This window comes from Salvelinus alpinus, chromosome 30 (genome assembly GCF_045679555.1).
Source record: "Salvelinus alpinus chromosome 30, SLU_Salpinus.1, whole genome shotgun sequence".
NCBI lineage: Eukaryota > Metazoa > Chordata > Actinopteri > Salmoniformes > Salmonidae > Salvelinus > Salvelinus alpinus.
This window is the reverse complement of record NC_092115.1, coordinates 31962309-31984174: the sequence shown is the minus strand read 5'-3', so window position 1 is coordinate 31984174 and position 21866 is coordinate 31962309. Positions and strand designations below refer to the sequence as shown.

Here is a 21866-nt window from a genome sequence, read left to right as displayed (position 1 = left end):
AAATTACAATTCCAATTTCAAAGCATTAAAGATAATTGGAATTTCAATGTACAGGGATGCGAAACCATTCTTCCACGAGAAATTCCATAATTTGGTGTTTTGCTGATTCTGGTGGAAAACGTTTTCTCAGTTGCCGCTCCAGAATCTCCCATAAGTGTTCAATTGGGTTGAGATCTGGTGACTGAGACACACGCACACATAGACACACACACACGCACACACACCCTTTAAACCCCCTATGTGTCTTTGAGACCTCTCTTTCAAAGTCACTGAGATCTCTTATAGCCATGGTAGACAAAATTATGTGCTATTGGGCATTGTTATACTGTATATGAGCCTAAGCATGATGGGATGTTAATTGCTTAATTAACTCATGAACCACACCTGTGTGGAAGCACCTGCTTTCAATATACTTTGTATCCTTCATTTACTCAAGTGTTTCCTTTATTTTGTCAGTTACCTGTACTTCCTGAATTCACTGGAATTTCAATGGAATTGACCCCAGCCCTGCAAGCAAGTGAGGGTCTATCCCCTGCTTCCAGTCGGCCCCATGCCGTGACAAAATCCAATTATGAGACGGCCGTCCTCTAATCTGGAACAACGCTGTCTCATTTGTCACTCAGGGTGTCCCTCTCTCCCCTCTGTCCAAGATGGATGACTCCCCTGCCTCCCCAACCCTCCATATCCAAGCCAAATCATGAGGCATTAGTGTGTTGACACAGCTATTTTGGATAGGGCTTTGTCCTCCTGGAAGCATTTTGTAATATCCACCAGGCCATGGAGGATGATGGATGTCAGGGGCTCTGATAATAAACTCCCATGCCAGCTGGAAAACACTTGTCATGGTGCATGGCAGACAGGGGCATCCCTCTGTCTCTGGTGGTGGGTTGGCAGCAGCAGCAGTCATCAGGATTCCCTCCAAAACTCAATGATCGTTTCTTGTTGTATGGCTTGTTTGTAGTGTTGGATTGACTTACTAGTGAAATCATGACAGGGTGTTATGCACTGAGAAATAAAATACTAGGAATATTGAGAACAGACAGTGGGAATGGTCATCCGACCCCATATCCATCCTCAACTGAGGTTGACAGAAAAAGTAAAGCTGAGAACCAGAGCTTTAAAGGATCAAGTCCCCTCACGTTCCCTTTGCAGACACTAATGCATATAATATAAGAGTAATGGCGGGTACCATATACTTTAGTCTAAGACCACTAGCGATGGGGGGAAAAATTGATACAGTTACATATCACAATATTGTTTTGGCTGATATTGTATCAATACTTTGTCTCCAAGTATCAATTTCTAAAAAAATATTTTATATACAGTACCAGTCAAAAGTTTGGACACACCTATTCATTCAAGAGTTTTTCTTTATTTTCACTATTTTCTACATTGTAGAATAATAGTGAAGACATCAAAATTATGAAATAACACATATGGAATCATGTAGTAACCCAAAAAGTGTTAAACAAATCAAAATATATGTTATATTTGAGATTCTTCAAAGTCGCCACCCTTTGCCTTGATGACAGCTTTGCACATTGCAAAATGTTTTCAGCACTTTTATTCCATGACTGATCAAAACAGATTTTCTCTTGCGCTCTCGTCTCTCTGCAGCAGAGTGAGCAATATATTTGGAACATCAAATCGCAATAAAATCGCAGTATCAAATCGCAATACATATCACATCGGCACCTAAGTATCATAATAATTTTGTCTTGTGAGATCCCTGGCAATTCCCAGCCCTAATGACCACGCCAAAGAATCTACTAATTTCCTAAGTGTCTGACTAAGATATTCTGGTTATTCATTGATTCCAGGAAGATGACAGTGACATCAATCAGACCCTGCTTCTAAAGCACCAATAAAGGGCAGTTGGCACCATAGCGCCTAACAGGCTGACACCACATTGACATCACTGATACAGTCACTGTGTGAGGACTTTAACCTAATTAGCGCCAGCCGCTTGGCCTGGCCTGATTCAGCTAATGCAGGGCATATTGAAAGAGTATACTGTACGTGTTAGAACGCACTGTGTTCCTTGGCTGGATCTGACGGCATCTCTTAGAATCAGAGTGAAGGGAACGTTACTTCTATGGACACAACAGCACATTCACCATACCACCAGAGACCTCTGAAACACAACTAAACTATTCACAGGTTTATTCTGCTATCCATTCCCATGGGCTGAGAGACAGACTGCTTGGGTCATTCTTTCTGGGCAGCTGCTGTGAAGCCAACCAGACAGGATGTCGCCACATCATTTGACAACATCATGCCAGCATCATTTGTCATCTAAATGTCTGTGTCATTCCAGTGAGGAGCAGTGCAGTACAGTACAAACTATAAAGTCCATGTCCACTGACTGCAGATGAATCAATAGAATATAATGTATTCTAATGTTACGCTTGAACCATTGCGGAGCATCAAGCTCATCAGTGTTCTGGAATTTCAAGTAAGTGTACAGTTGTTTTCCATGCACCTGGATAATACAATAGCTATGCGACTAGTTATACTTTTTTTCCCGATTGAACCATTGGACTCACCTGCTTTGCGTAGACATAGAGGATGTGGGACTTCTGAAGGCCCTCCTTCACATGCTACTCCTAAGGCATGATGTCTCGAGGAGGGGCGCTGCCGGGTGCTGATTGGCCAGGACGGGCCGCACCCACCCGGGCCTGGACGGCCAACTGGAGCCTGTTGAGCCCCGCCCGGGCGTCGCCGTCACACAGGAGGGCTATGGTGTCCAGAGCCTTCTTCTCAATATAGACCTTTGGTTTACAAAACATGGAAACAGTAACACATTAAATTATAGTCCCCAAATCCAGAACAAATTCAAGAAAGCGTACAGTATTATATAGAGCCATTATTGCATGGATCTCCCTTCCATCTCATATTGCTCAAATGAACAGCAGACCTGGTTTAAAAAAACAGATAAAGCAACATCACAGCACAACGCCTCTCCCCTATTTGACCTAGATACAGTACCTTTAAAGGGGCACTTAAGGATTTTGGCAATGATGCCCTTTATCTACATCCCCATAGTCAGATGAACTCGTGGAACGGCTAGCATGCTAGGAGATATTTACTGTATAGACTTCCAGTCATTACTCTAATGGTAGTTACTATTGGCTCGTGAAACTACCTCTAATTTCCTTCATACTGGACACAGAGACATAGAAATGTCATCCACAAGTTCATCTGACTCTGGGGAAGTAGATAAAGGGAAAATGAGTTGGCAAAATCCCAAAGTATTCCTTTAAAGGCAAATTAGTCAACTATGCAAATTTCAAAGCCATTTAAGGTATTCTCTGTTATCTCAAATATACCTGTCTCTAACACAAGTACACAACAGAGATGTGTTTCACTTGGCCACTAAGGTGACAAATACAATTTCAACCCCCTTACCAAAAACAACTTTATGGAGTCAGCAGGAGTCAGATTTGCACTGGACACCGGTACAGGGGAGCATCTTTAATAGGCATGGGTGATAATGTCATTGTAAAAGCTGGAGAGAAGTTAGCCTTGAACTGATTGTTCTTCTTGCCTGTGTGTCAGGTGAGACGACAGACATACAGGACAGTGTTGAGCTGACAGTGTTGAGTTGACGGTGACACCATGAGAATGAGCGGGGAGTGTTGAAAACGACTCCTGGTCCCGGGAATGATGCACACACACTCCATCAGTTCCAAGTGAGTCCGGACATGTCGACTTCTCGTCACCAATACCGACCCCTTTAATATTGACCCTCATGAACTCACACTTAACCCACCAGGCCAGGGACTTGCCATTTGAAAAACGCATCATTTTTGAAGAGAATGTCAGAGTATTTATTCACTTACCTCCAGGAATAAGGGCTCAGATAGCAACATCTATCCATCTCTTTTGGCATCTATCAGAGTCTACTTGTGCAATCATCTTTCAAGTTGATGTATGCAGTTCTTCTATTTAATTAAAAATAATTTGAGGTATGAGTTTTCTGATTCTGATTTATGTGCCTAAATTAAACAATCCATCTACACTGAGTGTACAAACATTAGGAACACCTGCTCTTTCCATGACCAGGTATACTGACCAGGTAAATCCAAGCTATGATCCCTTATTGATGTCACTTGTTAAATCCACTTCAATCCATGTAGATTAACGGGAGGAGACAGGTTATAGAAGGATTATTAAGCCTTCAGACAATTGAGACATGGATGTTGTATGTGTGCCACTCAGAGGGTGAATGGGCAAGACAAAAGATTCAAGTGCCTTTGAATGGGGTATGGTAGTAGGTGCCAGGTACACTGATTTGAGTGTGTGTGGGTTTTTAACACTTAACAGTTTCCCGTGTCTATCAAGAATGGTCCACCACCCAAAGAACATCCAGCCAACTTGACACAACTGTGGGAAGTATTGGAGTCAACATGGGCAAGCATCCCTGTGGAACGCTTTCAACACCTTGTAGAGTCCATGCCCTGATGAATTGAGGATGTTCTGAGGGCAAAAGGGGGTGCAACTCAATATTAGGAAGGCATTCGTAATGTTTTGTACACTCATTGTATATGAGGTTAGATAAATAACCTATACTGTTTACATTCAATCCACTTGACATCTGAACTGCATTCCATTGCTTTGTGACCCTAACAGCTCATTACATTTCCTACCATCCTTTTAATTATATTAATGACTTTTAGAAAAGGGGGGCCGATCAAATGAGAAGGGGTCAGGAGGGTAATAAGGGAGGGCACGTACTGTACAAAGGAACATGTACTAAGGGAACTCGTCTGGCTTCTAAACAGGGTAAGATGTAACGATGAGATGCAATAGAGAAGGTTGGTCCACCTGAGCATAGAGATCTGTACACAACCAAAGAGCATTTCACTCCATGGCTTCTCACCCTTACTGCATCAGCACCACCATCTTTAAACACTAATATAACAACTAGCTCAATCACCTCCACCACTCACTAACACCCATGTTGACCATGAATACTCCCTGCCATATATCTAGCAGACTGTTAAAACTGAGCCCTCATCTGCTGACAGCAGTTGATAGATGTCTCACTTAAACAGGCTAGGCCACACACACACACACACACACACACACACACACACACACACACACACACACACACACACACACACACACACACACACACACACACACACACACACACACACACACACACACAAACACACACACACACACACACACACACACACACACACACACACACACACACACACACACACACACACACACACACACACACACACACACACACACACACACACACACTCCTCCATCACTGTCGAGAGAGAGAGAGAGAGAGAGAGAGAGAGAGAGAGAGAGAGAGAGAGAGAGAGAGAGAGAGAGAGAGAGAGAGAACAACTGCCAGGGCTGTCTGCCTATAGGGCACAGAGGAGCGAGAGGACCTCACACTCGACCAATCAGGTTTCAGGAATCTGAGACTTCTAGATGACATGTCCCCGAGAAATCCGGCAAGCTCAGTGATAACAAGGGACTCATTCCCGGAGGAGACGGCATTATCTACTTACTCTGATCCGAGCTCGGCTGAGTCTAACTCATCTTGATCCATGAGTTCGCCGAGATCTTCTCCAGTACGCTGATCCCCAGCGCCTCCACAGACAGCTTGTCCAGAACCAGGACCCTGCACCTGCTCAGCAGAGCTGCGTTCACCTGGAACAAAGGGTTCTCCGTGGTCGCCCCCATCAGAGTCCCTGTCCCACACTCCATATGATGGAGGAATGTATCCTAAATACAGACAGACAACAAGAGACGGAGACAGAGAGATAAAAAAAAAAAGAGAGACATGGGAGGAAAAGAAGTGCTGAGCACCCAAAAAGTGACTCAATATGAAGGGTAAGTCATAGTGCTTTAAATTACCTGCAAATGAAATACCATTGGCACTATCCCACATTGTACATTGGTTTGTAATGTCGCTGTGTAAAAGCATTATAGGGTACATGGTTAAAGGACAAAGCTATCTCATGCATGCTATGATGTCTATGTTTCGCATCTTAGCACCTCTTTAGCCTAGCAGGGTGTAGAGGGTCGACCCTGCTCTAACTACCCGTTACTTGTTATCAGGATTTACACAGACAGGAATAAATCGTAGTTCTGTGCCACAATGAAGAGCTATCATATTATACTACACAAAATGTAGATATGAACAATAAATATCCTAATTATCAGTTGTTATCAGAGTGATACTATATTACTACTACTGTAGTTTGTTCAACTTTGTATGAATATTAAAACAATCATGGCATGCTGTAAGAAAAAATTATTTTGGATCAAATATGTTTTAGTCGATATGTACTGGTCAGTGGTAAAGATGTTGTTCTTTGTCCCAGATAACGTAACACTTAGTACAACACAAACCGTGATCCAAAAGAGCGAGTATTATTATTACAATGGTGTGTGGGCACTGTCACACAATGGTGTTGAGCTGTGAAAGGAGATAATGGCCATTAACGTTCAACATCAATCTAAGGAGTTGTCTTGGTTAGTTGGGTGGTATAATACCAGATACCCCATTCTAATAGTAGAATTATGAGAAAAATCTCTCTCTCAAATGGCATCATTGGATCAGATTGAGATTCTACACTCAAAATGAATGTATCTTTTCTGAGGTAGATGCAAAGTGTGTATGGGTGGGTATTGGGTATTGTTTCTGAGGTAGATGCAAAGTGTGTATGGGTGGGTATTGGGTATTGTTTCTGAGGTAGATGCAAAGTGTGTATGGGTGGGTATTGGGTATTGTTTCTGAGGTAGATGCAAAGTGTGTATGGGTGGGTATTGGGGATTGTTTCTGAGGGAACTCACCACGTGTTCTCTTTTACATTTATTATTGCAGGTGTCATTTTTTACAATCTCACTTCATATTTCTTGAGTTCACTTGCAACGTGAGCCGCTTGTGTCTTCAGTTTAGGTGTGTCACATTTTTTTTAGCATGATTACGGGATTTGTTGTTTATAGCTCTGCAGATAGTGGGATTCTGGGCTAGATGCAATGTGGAACAGGTGAAGTAAATCAACTCTTATTTTTCCCTTTATCCAAATGTATATCAACATTTCTTGTCAGGAGCAACATATTCTGTTGCAACTACATGCATTTCTGACTGTCTATATTTGATCTCTCTTCAGCTCAGACAAGAGGCCCAGCAGCCATGAGAGACAGGCACCAGAGGTCCCCCTGCAGAGGACAGAGAATAACCACCATGGTTGGGTGTCTCCCCCAGCCAAGGTGGCCAAGCTGAAGGTGGGCCGCCAGCACACTGACAGCCAGAACAACATAGCCAAGCTGGCGTTCTTCTACTACCTGGAGAGAGTGGAGACCATGCGCTGCTTCTGGGAGCTGAAGCACATCCAGCTGGAGGGAGGTTTTGAGGAGGTAGGCATAATATATATGGCAGATTTCATGTGTCCTTTTACTTTGACACTCCCATGAAGTTACTGGTTGACTGGCACCATCTAGTGTTAAAGTCCCTTCCCTGCAGCAATGATGCAATCTCCAGCAATCTCCGGACCCTTGGCCGTTTCACAATTCTGTTGTTGCCTGAACTAGCTAACTTTTTTCACTTAATCAACAGCTTGATAACTGGTTGACAAATTGAATCAGGTGTGCCAGCTCTTGAATAGTTTAAATACATGGATGGGCTGGGGGTCCTCAAGGAGTCTACTGAGCTCTAGTCTACTGAGTTCCCCAAGAGTGGGCTGTAACTCGAACCCCCAGAACCATAAATCTATGGAATTAAAGAACAGAACCAAGATGTAGTCAGTGCTTCAGCCACAGGGTGGCATCTCTCTCGACTTTGAGAAAAATGTGGGGCTGTAGGAGGGAAAGTTGCTTAGGCAAACAAACTATGAAAGAAAATAAGTGGCGATTAAGCCTGGCTCGGCGTTCCAATTCATTCCAAATGTTTTGGGGAAGGCCCTTCCACACCGATCTCAACAAACCAGTTATGGACCTCGCTTTGTGCACGGGGCCAATGTCATGCTAATATAGGAAAGGGCCTTCTCCAAACTGTTGCCACAAAGTTGTAAGCACAGAATCGTCTAGAATGTCATTGTATGCTGTAGCATTAAGATTTCCCATCACTGGAACTAAGGGGCCTAGGCCGAACCATGAAAAACAGCCCCAGACCATCATTCCTCCTCCACACAGTTGGCACTATGAAGCTCCCGACGAGCAGTTGTTGTGCTGATGTTGCTTCCAGAGGTAGTTTGGGACACGGTAGTGTTGCAACCAAGGGACAGATGATTTTTACATACGCGCTTCAGCACTCGGCAGTCCCGTTCTGTGAGCTTGTGAGGCCTACCACTTTGCAGCTGAGCCATTGTTGCTCCTTGACGTTTCCACTTACAGTTGACCGGGGAAGCTCTAGCAGGGCAGAACTTTGACAAACTGACTTGTTGAAAAGGTGGCATCCTATGACGGTTCCACGTTGAAAGTCACTGAGCTCTTCAGGAAGGCCATTCTACTGCCAATGTTTGTCGATGGAGATTGCATGGCTGTGTGCTCGGTTTTATACACCTGTCAGCAACAGGTGTGGCTGAAATAGCAGAATCCACTAATTTGAAGGCGTGTCCACATACTTTTGTATATATGTTGTATATATTTTATATATAAAACGTTTATAGATATAACTTAATTAGATTATATATATATATATATATATATATATATATATATATATATATATATATATATATATATATATATAACTGTTTCAAAATATTAGAACAGTTTACCATAGAAACGTTTTGTTAATGTGGTTTCTGTAATAATTACGGGGGGGCTTGTTACCCCACGTCACCCTGTTCTGCATTCTATAAGTAGTCAAAGACCAGTGGTATGGTTCACAAGTCTACAGTACCAAAGTATTTTAGAGCAATACCTCTGTTTCATCAGAGACAGCCAACACTTAAGTTTGTACAGTTGTGCAGGGTAGGCTGCTATTCACCAGACCAGTGAACTCATCACTCTGCTTGGCAGAGCCTGTGGCATTGCCAAGGGAATCCAGGGTGCTTTTCAGACATGCCACACATTTGCCACTGTTGTTTTGGTATCTCTGCTACGATGCTGCCTCTCAGAGTGTCAAGCTGGTATCGTTAGCCAGATTTGATTTGATTTATTTAGCCAGATGATGTGTTGCCAGCCACCAGGGACAGTATGTCCTTTCACAGCCAAAATGTTTCATTGTTGAGCAGTTCTGCTCTGCTGAAGCATAACATTATAGAGAGACCTTAAGGAACATTTTAAGTACTGCTGACATACCGGTAGACACCACAGGAGAGAAATAATGCCTAATGCATTAATTCTGCATTTAAATACAGTGAATTTTGTAACTATATGCAATTTAGTGTACATTACAAATGCTCAGCCATTGATGCGTATTGAAAGATAATCTAATCTAATGATGTGGAAATACATGAATACAGTTCAGCTAAAGAGATTCCCTTGGTAATCGTCAATTGAAGTATAAAGGCCAATCAAAACAGTAGGGAGTAAGACACCACATGAATGCCAGTGGGACATTTGCAGCACGAATCCAATAGTACTGGCTATTTACACTCCGTTCCAAGTCTCCAACCTTCAGGCAGTCTATAGAACCCCTATTATCACAAATACCCTTTCTTGTATGTCATGTTTCCCCTCAGCTCTTGGTAGTTTTAAGAGTTACAATGAAGTTTGTTGACATGTTGTTTTTATCCATGAATCTTTAGGGCTGGTAATTGTCAGGGACCTCACGATACTTAGGTGCCGGTACGATATGTATTGCGATTCAATACTGTGATTTTATTGCAATTTAATGTTGTAAACATATTGCTCACCAAATGTCTGCTGCAGAGGGACAAGAGAGAGCCATGAGCCTATCTAAAAAGAAGATGGAGAACAAGCGGCGAAGGAAAAATACTAGAGGTTTGGTGCAGGTACAGGCAATTAGCGCAAAAATAATATTGCAATATTGTCAAAATGATACGATATATTTTCAAAAATAATATCCCATCACGATTAATCATTCCCTTGTGCTATTATCATCATCTCTAGTATGACAACCAGTGATTTTACCCTCGCAAACCAAGGTGCTAAGTACGTATTCTGACGTATTCTGACCTCTCAGTAGGTCTGTCTCTTAGACACCCTTTGCTGGCACCTGTCACTCTTTTGTCTACAGGACAAACCCACTTGTCCTTTGAACCCCATGGAGCTGATGGGCTGAGGAGTGGGGGTTGACGGAGTTGACAAAGTTTGAGTGGTGGAGCAGAGGTAATTGTGCAGTAATGTTTGGGCGTTCCTAACCCTGGAAACTGGGCACACTCTCTCTGCTAATCAGCATTCTGCTATCTGTCTTAACCTTCCTCTCTGATGCCTCTGAATCCTCTCTCTGAGGTTCGAGAGGACCCTGTTGGATACTGAGATTAAAGACAGAGCGGAGAGTGGATAAAGCCATAGGTAACTTTTTCAAGGGCAGGGACAATTGGCTAGTGAGCAGTATGTGTCTGATGGCTTCGTACCTCTGGCACAGGCTCTGGGATTTACTCTGCTACAGGAGGAAGCCCACAGAATCCATTCCCCTCCATCGTGCAGGTAGAAAATAAGTATTTTTGATGTCTTGTAAATAAGAGAAGTGTGGAGTCTGCTTTATGTCAATGAGTGTTGTGAAAATTCTACTTATTGCTATCTCCCAAAGCACGGGACAGCATGCAGCACCTGGTTCATGTGACCTAGGACTTTAGCTAGAAAGGCATGGCTTTGAAACATAGCTTTTTTTTGTTTAGTGTTTCAGTTTGTTCATTCAGGACGGCATGCTGTTACTGTTGCTTTAAAACAGTATTAAACTCTACAGTTCTGGCACAGGTGTGATGTTCCATTGGATACAAGTTTGAAGTAGAACATAACCCACCGATACTTGTCAGCACCATAGTAAGATATGAGAAGGCCTTAGGCATTGGACCCTTTACACTTAAAATGACCACGTGCTGTTTCACCAGTTTGTTTTCACTGAAGAACTTGCCAGCAATATGTGATAGTTGTAGATTTTCACTTTCAACACGAACTTAAATGTATAAAACATATTTAGGGGACAAGACAAGCATGTTTTTTTAATGTCATAGATGTCTCAAGTTTTGAGGGAACGTACAATTGCCATGCTGACTACAGGAATGTCCACCAGAGAATTGAATGTTCGCTTCTCTACCATAAGCCACCTCCAATGCCGTTTTAGAGTATTTGGCAGTGCATCCAACCAGCCTCACAACCGTAACCCCGCCAGCCCAGGACCTCCACATCTGGCTTCTTCACCTGTGAGATTGTCTGAAGGGGTGCTGAGGTGTATTTCTGTCTGCAATAAAGCCCTTTTGTAGGGAAAAAGTCATTCTGATTGGCTGGGCCTGGCTCCCCAGTGGGTCATGTATACAGATCATGTACAGGGCATTCGGGAAAGTATTCAGGCCCCTTCACTTTTTCCACATTTTGTTACGTTACAGCCTTATTCTAAAATTGCAAAAAAAATTAAAATGTGCATCAATCTACACACAATGCCCCATAATGACAGATCCATTTTTTTTTGCTAATTTATAATAAAAAAACACTGAAATATTAAATTTACATAAGTTTTCAGACCTTTACTCAGTACTTTGTTGAAGCACCTTTGGCAGCAATTACAGCCTCGAGTATTCTTAGGTATGACGCTACAAGCTTGGCACACCTGTATTTGGAGAGTTTCTTCCATTCTTCTCTGCAGAGCCTCTCAAACTCTGTCAGGTTGGATGGGGAGTGTCGCTTGAACAGCTATTTTCAGGTCTTTCCAGAGATGTTCTATCGGGTTCAAGTCCGGGCTCTGGCTGGGCCACTCAAAGATATTCAGAGATTTGTTCCGAAGCCACTCCTGCGTTGTCTTGGCTGTGTGCTTAGGGTCATTGTCCTGTTGGAAGGTGAACCTTCACCCCAATCTGAGGTCCTGAGCACTCTGGAACAGGTTTTCATCAAGAATCTCTCTGAACTCTATTCATCTTTCCCTCAATCCAGGCCACTCTCCCAGTCCCTGCCGCTGAAAAACATGCCCACAACATAATGCTGCCACCGCAATGCTTCACCGTAGGGATGGTATTGGCCAGTTGATAAGTGGTGCCTGGTTTCCTCCAGACATGACGCTTGGCATTCAGGCCAAAGAGTTCAAGCTTGGTTTCATCAGACCATAGAATCTTGTTTTTCATGGTCTGAGAGTCCTTTAGGTTCCTTTTGGAAAACTCCAACCGGGCTGTCATGTGCCTTTTACTGAGGACTGGCTTCCATCTGGCCACGCTACCATAATGGTCTGATTGGTGGAGTACTGCAGAAATGGTTGTCCTTCTGGAAGGTTCTCCCTTCTCCACAGAGAAACTCTGGAGCTCTGTCAGAGTGACCATCGGGTTCTAGGTCACCTCCCCGACCAAGGCCCTTCTCCCCCAATTGCTCAGTTTGGCCGGGAGGCTAGCTCTAAGAAGAGTCTTGCTGGTTCCAAACTTCTTCCATTTAAGAATGATGAAGGCCACTGTGTTCTTGGGGACCTTCAATGCTGCAGACATTTTTTGGTACCCTTCCCCAGATCTGTGTCTCGACACAATCATGTCTTGGAGCTCTACAGACAATTCCTGCGACCTCATGGCTTGGTTTTTGCTCTGACATGCACTGTGGGACCTTATATAGACAGGTGTGCCTTTCCAAATCATGTCCAATCAATTTAATTCATCACAGGTGGAATCCCCCAAAAAGTAACACAATGTGGAAAAAGTGAAGGGGTCTGACAACTTTCTGAATACACTGAACAAAAATATAAACTCAACATGCAACAATTTCAACGATTTTACTGAGTTACAGTTCATATAAGGAAATCAGTCAATTTAAATCAATTCAATAGGCCCTAATCTATGTATTTCACATGACTGGGTAAGGGTGCAGCCATGGGTGGGCCTGAGAGGGCACTTGGGAGCCAGGCCCATCCATGGCTATGCCCTTGCCCAATCATGTGAAATCCATAGATTAGGGCCTATTGAATTTATTTAAATTGACTGATTTCCTTAGATGAACTGTAACTCAGTAAAATCGTTGAAGTCTACATTTTTGTTCAGTATACAGGATCTGTGGTGTCCCCGCTATGTAACAGTGCAACTGAACTAAATATGCCCCTCAACTGGCCTCATTTGTACACTGTAGGTGGGGAATATATGGTGTGATGTCTTTAACGTTATGGACGTAACCATTGGAAGAGCAAAAGACCGTGCGAAAGAGAGAAGCCTACGGTTATTTCTCTGTCTCTCCCTGAGAGGCATCTAGAGCATTACAAATCAGTGAGTAACAGTACAGTTTAATAGCGTCTGTTAGAACCTGGCATCACGTTTTGATATGACAGATATTTACTATGGGGTGGCTAGACAAGGCAACTGAGGCTGGCATGTTTTTGAACTAGTAGCGTCATTATTGACGTCAAATGAAATTGCAGGACACTGTGTGATAGTACAGAGATGCCTGCTGAAATTGTTCTCTTATACCCACCAAGTACCCATATTTGTACAGCCACCCCTTCTGTTGATTGATGTAATGAGACATCTCCATTTTGTCACAATAGTAAACACAAGGTCACAAATCAGCAGTGGGTTTGGACCACTCGGGTGATGGGTCAGGTAGGGGACTTGGAGACATAAGCAGTTCATTACTCATTAGCTCTTTACAAGTTTCCTCAATGTGTTTCCTCAAAAAATAAGTGGTTTCAGTTCTTCTCCCTTTAGAGTATGTTAGTTTGAGGAGGAAAAGGCATGTTGGTCACCACGTGGACATGTAGTCAGAGTGGCGCCTGTCAAATGGGGGTTGCATGCAGTGGCGTGTCCAGAACACTTTTATTGGGGTGGCCAAGGTGGGGCACAGACCCAGTTTAAGGGGGCCATAACATTTTGAACCTCAATATAATTATGATAGTTTAATGCATTAAATGCTTCAGCTTAGGTTTGGTACAGTTCCCTGTTCAAATACTGTACATCATAAATCAATGTTGTTACAGTGTTTGCGTTCAAAGTCAGGATTTGACTGTATATAAGCGTATTAGCATACCGAAGTAAATTCAATTAAGAATGCCATCCAGAGTGCAAATTACACCATAACATTCGGTAGGTTCTTAATTTTTTTATGGGACCTCCTATGTATGCACGCGCTTGTCATGCTCTTTTTGGCCAGACAGCATTAGATACATGGGCTTCACCTACTAAGACAGGGAGGTGCTGTTTCGCTCGCTCGGATGCTTTCTCTGGTGAGATTGATGAGTCTTGTTGTTGGTGCGCGTCTTGTTCAAAATTCTCAATATATTGAGAGACGACCTATCAGATCTCAGAATTTCTGGGGTAGGGGCACTGGGGTGGCCAATAAGATTTCAGAGGGTGTTGTGGCCATCCCCTGGACATGGCACTGGTAGCGTGGGTAGCCTGTGAAGCCTTGGAGATCACCCAATTTGATTCAGTTGGGGAGAAAGGACGCTGTGCTCCGAGGGGAACTACGGATAGAGCATGTGGCTTATTATAGCATCAGGTGTTGTGATACAGTGCAGACAAAGGGTACTGCACTGTCCATCAGTAGATAAGGAATTTTATGGCAGCAGGGAACTGGTTTCCTTTTGAATCACCCTATCATAATCACAGTACTTTACTGCCAGACAGTTGCCATCCAGCCACCAAGAATAACTCCCCAGGGAATGTAATTGTATTTAGTTCCACAGTCTCCTCTTCACGTACAGTACCGTTTTCATTGTTCTGAAATGGCCAGGGTAGACAATATCTTTTATTGTAATCAATCCAAGTCAAGATCAATTTTCCCTGATGTTGTCCTGATCACATCTCTGATACCACAGGTAACCATCACAGCTCTACTGGCTGTATTATCTCCTGGAACATGGTGTGCTTTAGCTAAATGTCACATTCAATTCAATTACTGAGCTCAACACATGGAATGGGGATTACAGTATGTGTGGTAGTGTTGAAGAGTAATGTGAGTCGAGGATCCCAGCAGTGAATGATTTTGAAGCTGCCTCACTGTATAATATTGAGGATGTCGGCTAATACAGAATTCATGGCTTCCATAGTCTGAGGCAAGCATTAACGTGTGGAAAAGAACACCCTTTTCACAAGTTGGATCGTTTTCATTGCAAAGATGGGGATATCTTGATAAAACAGAGGTATGGGATCTGTACAGCACTATACACTGTAGACACTGTAGACAGGCCTTTGGCACACTGTGAGCAGCGCACTGAACAAATAGCTCAGTGGGTTATTAGGTTCAAAGAACTGCTGACTACGGATGAGTCATTGTTAATCTTGGCTTTGGTTTAGTAGTTGAGCAATGATGTGTTCCAGCAGTAAAGTGTGTTCCATCAGTAAAGCTCCAAAGACAAGATGATCTATCACCTTCTCCTGTTCCCCTCTCTGTCGTGGTATCTGGTCAGATCTGCAGCACTATTAATACATGTGGCTTAGCTTTCCATTTGTAACTCAGGACATCCAGTCGACTTGCTGGTTACACGAGATTGCAACACAGTACATGTACAGTATGCAACAGTATGGCGTCCTCCATGGAAGATGCCCTTACATTTCAGACTAATTGGCCATTGGGTAAGTGGTATAATACACAGTTAGGATCTTGCATGTGTTATACTGAAAAAATATATAAACGCAATATGCAACAATTTCAACGATTTTACCGAGTTACAGTTCATTTAAGAAAATCAGTCAATTGAAATAAATACATTAGGCCCTAATCTATGCATTTCACATGACTGGGCAGGGGCGCAGCCATGGGTGGGCCTGGGAGGGCATAGGCCCACCCACTGGGGAACCAGGCCAAATCAATCAGAATTAGTTTTTCCCCACAAAAGGGCTTTATTACAAACAGAAATACTCTACAGTTTCATCGGGCTGTCTGGGTGGCTGGCTGGTCTCACAACGATCCCGCAGGTGAAGAAGCCGAATGTGGAGGTCCTGGGCTGGTGTGGTTACACGTGGTCTGTGGTTGTGAGGCCAGTTGGATTTACTGCAAAAATTCCCCCCAAAAAACATTGGAGGCAGCTCGGGCTCCCAAGTGGTGCAGCGGTCTAAGGCAATGCATCTCAGTGCTATTGGCATCGCTACAGACACCCTGGTTCGAATCCAGGCTGTAACACAACCGACCGTGATTAGGAGTCCCATAGGGCACACAATTGGCCCAGCGCTGTCTGGGTTTGGCTGGTGTAGTCCGTCATTGTAAATATAAAATATAAAATCACAAATAAAAAGCAAGACAGCAAGATAAATCAATAAATTAAAGTTAATCTTCATTTTAGCCTGCTACTTCTCTGGAATATACTTGAGGAAATGGTACCTACATAATAATTATCTAATGAATAACACAAACTCTTATTACCCAATCAAAAAACCTTTTCATTAACTGATATGCAAAAACATACCAGCGCGCACACATGTTTCTTTAATTCCATTTATTTGAACAGTAAATTCAGTTAACCTTAGTACTCATCTTGTCTCACAAACACTGGCCTAGTGTTCCATCCCACAAAGTTCCGTAAAGAAAACTAGTGAATATGGGGGTGATGGGGGGGGCTTCTAAGCTGTTAACAGGTGTTAAGTTTCTTAGCTGACACATTTTAGTTTTGCCCCTTACTTTCCAAGAGACCGCCAGGACCGGTAAAGAGTTGGCGGGCTAGGCGGTGTGATGGGGGGACAGGGCTAGGGGACAGTAGGGGGATAGACGTCCAACCTCAGGCCCCCCCAGCAGGCAGCACACAACCCTGGAGCATCCCAGAACAGCGTGTTCTGGGTGAGAGAGGCAGAGGTCCATTTATAACAGCGTAGTTTGTCTCCTTGACTCCTCTAATACCACACTGTATACTCCCCCGGCAGAGACTGTTTATCCTGTTCAGAATAAGACACACACACGTGCATGCACACACACACTTACGCACACGTGCACACATACAGTCTTGTACAGCTAACCTTGTGGGGACACAATTCAGTCCCATTAAAATTCTATTTTCCCTAGCAAAACCCTAGCTCCTATCCCTAACACTAACCCTTGCTCCTAACCTTTAACGTAATTCTAACCCTAACACTAATTCTAACCTTAACTCTAAATCCCCTAGAAATTTGACCTCGTGGGGACAAACAAAATTTCCCCAGTTGGCAAAATTGTTGTTTGTTTACTATTCTTGTGGGGACTTCTCTCGGCCACAAGAATAGTAAAAAAAAAACACACACACACACACAAATAAAATAACATTTTGATCATGCTATTCCTTTGCTGCCTGCAACCCTCGTGTGTGTGTGTGTGTGTGTGTGTGTGTGTGTGTGTGTGTGTGTGTGTGTGTGTGTGTGTGTGTGTGTGTGTGTGTGTGTGTGTGTGTGTGTGTGTGTGTGTGTGTGTGTGTGTGTGTGTGGCTGAAGTTGTAAATGCTCCACACATACTATATTGAGAGGGTGGGTAGGGAGGGACTTGAGTTTGGGCTCTCTGACAGCCACTGCTCCAGTTTCACTTTAAAGTGTTGGTGATATAAACTCGACCTCTGGTTTATGTAATCAACCCCACTACTGAAGCATGTTTATTCCTCCCGGTCTCATCCACAGTTTAATCGTCTTACAGTTCCCCCCAGCCGGCCCACACCAATGTAGCGTAATATGAACCACTATTATATGCATTGACTTTCGAGGTAGATGTGAACATTTTACCCCATATCTGGGGAAGCTTTCACAGTTGTGCTCAGAGTTTTGTGGTCTGCTACTTAGAGCTGCAGTTTATAGCATGCTCCAAGGCCTGTATTGGAGGACAGAAATATTCAGGTAAATAGATATCTGCTGTAGTATTCTTTAGAGCACTATATTTTCGGATCTGTACCATTGAGTGCAACCGTTGATCAGCCAATGTTCAATTGAATTAGTAGTAATCGAATGAGTAGTAGTGTGAGTATTGAAGCTCCAAGTTGATTTATGAGCGTTGTTTGTGTGCAATAATCCTCTGAGGCAGCCCGCCTTGACTTCCCTTTCCCCTCGATGGAACGTTTTTATTCCATGAAAATAATTGCCTGCGTAAGGTAACCCTCTGCACCTCTGAAAGTGACACAAGCTAAGCCTACGTTGTCGAAATTGCCATTCTGTCACCTGTTGGTACCCAAGGACAGGTCCCCCCCCCCCCTTCCCTCTCCCAGTTTGTAGTCTGTGGGCCCCTGTCTTTGTCAACTACATGTTTCACAGAGGCCTGGGAGGGCAGGCTAACCTGGATGCCTCCTTAGCCGTATCATCCCTGAATATATGACGGGATTGGACGGGGGAGTTGGCACACACATCAATGACACCATGATCATTTGAAGTGTTCTCTTAGTTCAGTTCAAGTTGCATGGGTGAAACTATATTATCATCTATCGATCTGTGAATTACAATATTATAAGTATAGCAATAGATTCTAATTTTTTTTTTTTTTATATATATACCTATGCATGATGATAATTTATGACAGTTGTGTATGCCAACATGCATATTCTGTATGCAGTGGAGTACAACATTTATCCAATATGTTTTTGTCTCCAAAGTGGCTGTGGGAAAACCCTATATCTCAATGTGAATTACCCCATTCCCTTGTTCAGGGACAATGAGCAGTGTTTGTATTGATGACGCATATGTCTCTTATTACACTTTCCATTGATGCAAAGCACATAGAGTACCAGTCAAAAATTTGGACACACTTACTCATTCAAGAGTTTTTCTTTATTTTTACTATTGTCGACATTGTAGAATAATAGTGAAGACATCAAAACTATGAAATAACACATATGGAATCATGTAGTAACCAAAAAAGTGTTAACTTCTCTGCACTACGGATCCCTTTTACAGGATCATTTTCCTAAACAACCGCTAGAATTGCAGGGCGACAAATGCAATAATACTACTAAAAATATTTATAATCATGCAATCACAAGTGAAATATACCAAAACACATCTTAGCTTGTTGTTAATCCACCTATCGTGTCAGATTTGGAAAATATACTTTACAGCGAAAGAAATCCAAGCTTTTGTGAGTGTAGCAATCAATGCTACAACAGCTAGCTCCAAATTATCATGGTCACGAAAGTCAGAAAAGCAATAAAATTAATCGCTTACCTTAGATAATCTTCGGATGTTTGCACTCACGAGACTCCCAGTTACACAACAAATGTTATTTTTGTTCGATAAATATTACTTTTATCACAAAAAAACGGCATTTGGGTTGCGCGTTATGTTCAGAAAACCAAAGCCTTGTTCCGTTCGACAAATTCCAAAAAGTATCCGTAATGGTCGTAGAAACATGTCAAATGTTTTTTATAATCAATCCTCAGGTTGTTTTTAACAAACATAATCGATAATATTTCAACCGGACCATAACCTATTCAATAAGAGAGAAAAGCAAAATGGAGAGCTCCCCTCTGGCGCGCAGGCACTATTCAGAGGACACCAGACTACTTTTGAAAAATCTCGTTAATTTTTCAAAATAAAAGCCTGAAACTATGTCTAAAGCCTGGTCACAGCCTGAGGAAGCCATTGGAAAAGGAATCTGGTTGATACCCCTTTAAATGGAAGAAAGACTGGCCAGGAAACACAGAATAAAATAAATAAATATCACTTCCGGGTTATATTTTCTCAGGTTTTCGCCTGCAGAATCAGTTTTGTTATACTCACAGACAATATTTTGACCGTTTTGGAAACTTTGGAGTGTTTTCTATTCTAATCTGTAAATTATATGCATATTCTACGATCTGGACCTGAGAAATAGTCAGTTTACCTTGGGAACGTTCTTTAAAATGTATATATATACAGTGGGGAGAACAAGTATTTGATACACTGACAATTTTGCAGGTTTTCCTACTTACAAAGCATGTAGAGGTCTGTAATTTTTATCATAGGTACACTTCAACTGTGAGAGAAGGAATCTAAAACAAAAATCCAGAAAATCACATTGTATGATTTTTAATTAATTAATTTGCATTTAATTGCATGACATAAGTATTTGATACATCAGAAAAGCAGAACTGAATATTTGGTACAGAAACCTTAGTTTGCAATTACAGAGATCATACGTTTCCTGTAGTTCTTGACCAGGTTTGCACACACTGCAGCAGGGATTTTGGCCCACTCCTCCATACAGACCTTCTCTAGATCCTTCAGGTTTCGGGGCTGTCGCTGGGCAATACGGACTTTCGGCTCCCTCCAAAGATTTTCTATTGGGTTCAGGTCTGGAGACTGGCTAGGCCACTCCAGGACCTTGAGATGCTTCTTACGGAGCCACTCCTTAGTTGCCCTGGCTGTGTGTTTCGGGTCGTTGTCATGCTGGAAGACCCAGCCACGACCCATCTTCAATGCTCTTACTGAGGGAAGGAGGTTGTTGGTCAAGATCTCGCGATACATGGCCCCATCCATCCTCCCTTCAATACGGTGCAGTCGTCCTGTCCCCTTTGCAGAAAAGCATCCCCAAAGAATGATGTTTCCACCTCCATGCTTCACGGTTGGGATGGTGTTCTGGGGGTTGTACTCATCCTTCTATTCCTCCAAACACGGCGAGTGGAGTTTAGAGCAAAAAGCTCTATTTTTGTCTCATCAGACCACATGACCTTCTCCCATTCCTCCTCTGGATCATCCAGATGGTCATTGGCAAACTTCAGACGGGCCTGGACATGCGCTGGCTTGAGCAGGGGGACCTTGCGTGCGCTGCAGGATTTTAATCCATGACGGCGTAGTGTGTTACTAATGGTTTTCTTTGAGACTGTGGTCCCAGCTCTCTTCAGGTCATTGACCAGGTCCTGCCGTGTAGTTCTGGGCTGATCCCTCACATTCCTCATGATCATTGATGCCCCACGAGGTGAGATCTTGCATGGAGCCCCAGACCGAGGGTGATTGACCGTCATCTTGAACTTCTTCCATTTTCTAATAATTGTGCCAACAGTTGTTGCCTTCTCACCAAGCTGCTTGGCTATTGTCCTGTAGCCCATCCCAGCCTTGTACAGGTCTACAATTTATCCCTGATGTCCTTACACAGCTCTCTGGTCTTGGCCATTGTGGAGAGGTTGGAGTCTGTTTGATTGAGTGTGTGGACAGGTGTCTTTTATACAGGTAACGAGTTCAAACAGGTGCAGTTAATACAGGTAATGAGTGGAGAACAGGAGGGCTTCTTAAAGAAAAACTAACAGGTCTGTGAGAGCCGGAATTCTTACTGGTTGGTAGGTGATCAAATACTTATGTCATGCAATAAAATGCAAATGAATTACTTAAAAATCATACAATGTGATTTTCTGGATTTTTGTTTTAGATTCCGTCTCTCACAGTTGAAGTGTACCTATGATAAAAATGACAGACCTCTACATGCTTTGTAAGTAGGAAAACCTGCAAAATCGGCAGTGTATCAAATACTTGTTCTCCCCACTGTATATGACCCCTAGCGTCAAGAGGTTAAACAAATCCAAACATATTTTATATTTGAGATTCTTCAAAGCCATCCTTTGCCTTGATGACAGCTTTGCACACTCTTGGCATTCTCTCAACCAGCTTCATTAGGATTTTTTTTACAACAGTCTTGAAGGAGTTCCCACATATGCTAAGAACCTGTTGGCTGCTTTTCCTTCACTTTGCGGTCCAACTCATCCCAAACCATCTCAATTGGGTTGAGGTTGGGTGATTGTGGAGGCCAGGTTATCTGATGCAGCACTCCATCACTCTCCTTCTTCATCAAATAGCCCTTACACAGTTTTGGGTCATTGTCCTGTTGATAAATAAATGACAGTCCCACTAAGCGCAAACCAGATAGTTAAGTGTGCCTTGAAT

At 42.9% G+C, this 21866-nt stretch overlaps 1 protein-coding gene across 1 annotated transcript in view; it reads left to right on the top strand.

Annotated features, from left to right (window-relative positions):
• Positions 1-5529: 5529 nt before the first annotated feature.
• The window catches only part of LOC139559723 (myosin light chain kinase 2, skeletal/cardiac muscle-like), a 40605-nt gene continuing 24268 nt past the window's right edge, over positions 5530-21866 (top strand). Inside the window, exons 1-2 of the mRNA XM_071375979.1 lie at positions 5530-5868; positions 7155-7401. Of these exons, the coding sequence (XP_071232080.1) occupies positions 5819-5868; positions 7155-7401 (297 nt within the window). The 5' untranslated portion in view covers positions 5530-5818. The remainder of the gene's footprint in view (positions 5869-7154; positions 7402-21866) is intronic.